General features: G+C 37.1%; 1 protein-coding gene across 1 annotated transcript in view; it reads right to left on the bottom strand.

Annotated features, from left to right (window-relative positions):
• Window positions 1–453: 453 nt before the first annotated feature.
• Window positions 454–1,800, bottom strand: part of LOC106527423 (sodium/potassium/calcium exchanger 1) — a gene marked incomplete at both ends in the record, with an annotated part of 18,132 nt that continues 16,785 nt past the window's right edge. The window contains 1 exon segment of the mRNA XM_014022305.1: window positions 454–540. Coding sequence (XP_013877759.1) covers window positions 454–540 — 87 coding nt within the window.

Genomic DNA, 1,800 nt, shown 5'->3' with positions numbered 1-1,800 from the left:
TGCACTTAGGCCCACAGAAGTGTTTGCATACACACAGAATGCATTTAATAGAATACAAGAACAACTTAACCAGCTTCGACTTATTTTGAATGTTGATTAAAAAAAATCACTCGTACGCACAACGTAAGAACAAATCTGTGCGTACGAACGGTTCTTGCATGAGGGTCGTTGTGTTAGATGGGCATATGATTTCACATATCGATCACAGAAATGTGAATTGAATTGAATCCAAATCATATTGTGACAGATTTTGTGATATCCAGAAATATCAAATCGTCATCCAAACATATCAATGTAATATATCGTGATAAAGCTGGTGATTTACACCCCTAACGCTGGCTGAGCTGTGCTAACACAATTAACCCATGACGTTAATGAATCTGACTTTAATCAAAATATCAGACTGCCACAAATGATTTTTTTTCTGAGATGTTAGATTTTTGAGCCACTCACCTTCAGCACAGTGATGATGATGATGATGTGACTCGTTCTGTAGATTTTCTGTCACTGGAACRTTCAAAGGTTTTACTTTGTTCTTTGCTGCAATTAAGAGAACTATCACTAATGTAACCATTATAAAGCTTTAAAACGTTCAGGTCTTTTAAGGTGAGGTTCTGTGGTAAGGTTATGAACAATAATATTTTACCTGTAGACCTAAGAGCTCTTTGAACAACCTTAGTGTGGAGAAACAAAAGAAATAGTGTTTAATTCTGACTGGATTGACAAGTTTATCTGAGCAGGGTAAAGACCGGCTTAAAGGAGACATATCATACAAAATCTACTTTCTTAATCATTAAATACATTTTGCTGTGTACCTTGGGTGTGAAGCACCACATTTGGATGTAAACATTAAAACAAGTTGGTCTGAGAAACACCTCAGAATAGGAGTGAAAGAGGGATTTGTGGAGCTACAATAAGGAGGAAATGAGACCAAAACTTTGCAGATCTACAGTCATTAAGCTAACTTTCTCCAACTTGAGGCTGTTCACAGGGTGATCTACAGCAGGTAAGATATTAATGTTTATAATGTTGTCACAGAACCCATTTTTAGAAGTTCAGAGTTATTTTCCACAAGCAGATGTGAGTAGCCAGTCAACATATTTAATAACACACACCTCAGTAATGAGTACAAACAGTGTCATTAAGGATAAATGTGAGCCTTACTTTAGAGCACAGGGTCAGTGCTGGATGGTTATGTACCAGTTCTATGTCTCATAATAAAAAATAAACATTATACTAGGTTGTTTAAAACAATGCAAAACTTATTCTGTCATCTAGAATAAAGAATATTTCAGCTTTTACTGGCAAACACAAACTCAACTCTCCCAAAATGGAAGAAGTGACGACTCATATTTTAGCCTTAATAACGCTCATGTAGAAGTGAACACAAACACACTGCATGAAAACACAAACCCACTGAATCACAAACAAAACAAGTCAGCATGCAGTCATTTGTTACAAATATACAAAGTATAATACAATGTATGTGTGTGTGGGTGGGTGGGTGGCCTTGTTTTCCCTACATCATGGGGTCAGTTTTTCCCAAAAAAGCAGCCTTGTGGGGACCAACGTCAGGTCCCCACAGACCAAATGCAAATTACAGGTGGGGGTTGGGTTTAGGACCAAGGTGTGAATTGAGTTTAGGTTAGTTTTAGGGTCAGGTTTTGTTTTAAAATTAACCTGTGAGGTTAATTTTAGGGTAAATGGTCGGGATTAGGATATACAATTAACCAGAAATGAATTGAAGTCAATGGGAAGTCCTCACAAGAATAGAGAGGTGTGTGTGTGTGTGTGTGTGTG

Source organism: Austrofundulus limnaeus, unplaced genomic scaffold (assembly GCF_001266775.1).
Source record: "Austrofundulus limnaeus strain Quisiro unplaced genomic scaffold, Austrofundulus_limnaeus-1.0 Scaffold323, whole genome shotgun sequence".
NCBI lineage: Eukaryota > Metazoa > Chordata > Actinopteri > Cyprinodontiformes > Rivulidae > Austrofundulus > Austrofundulus limnaeus.
The sequence above is the reverse complement of the archived record's forward strand: the minus strand, read 5'-3'. Positions and strand labels throughout refer to the sequence as shown.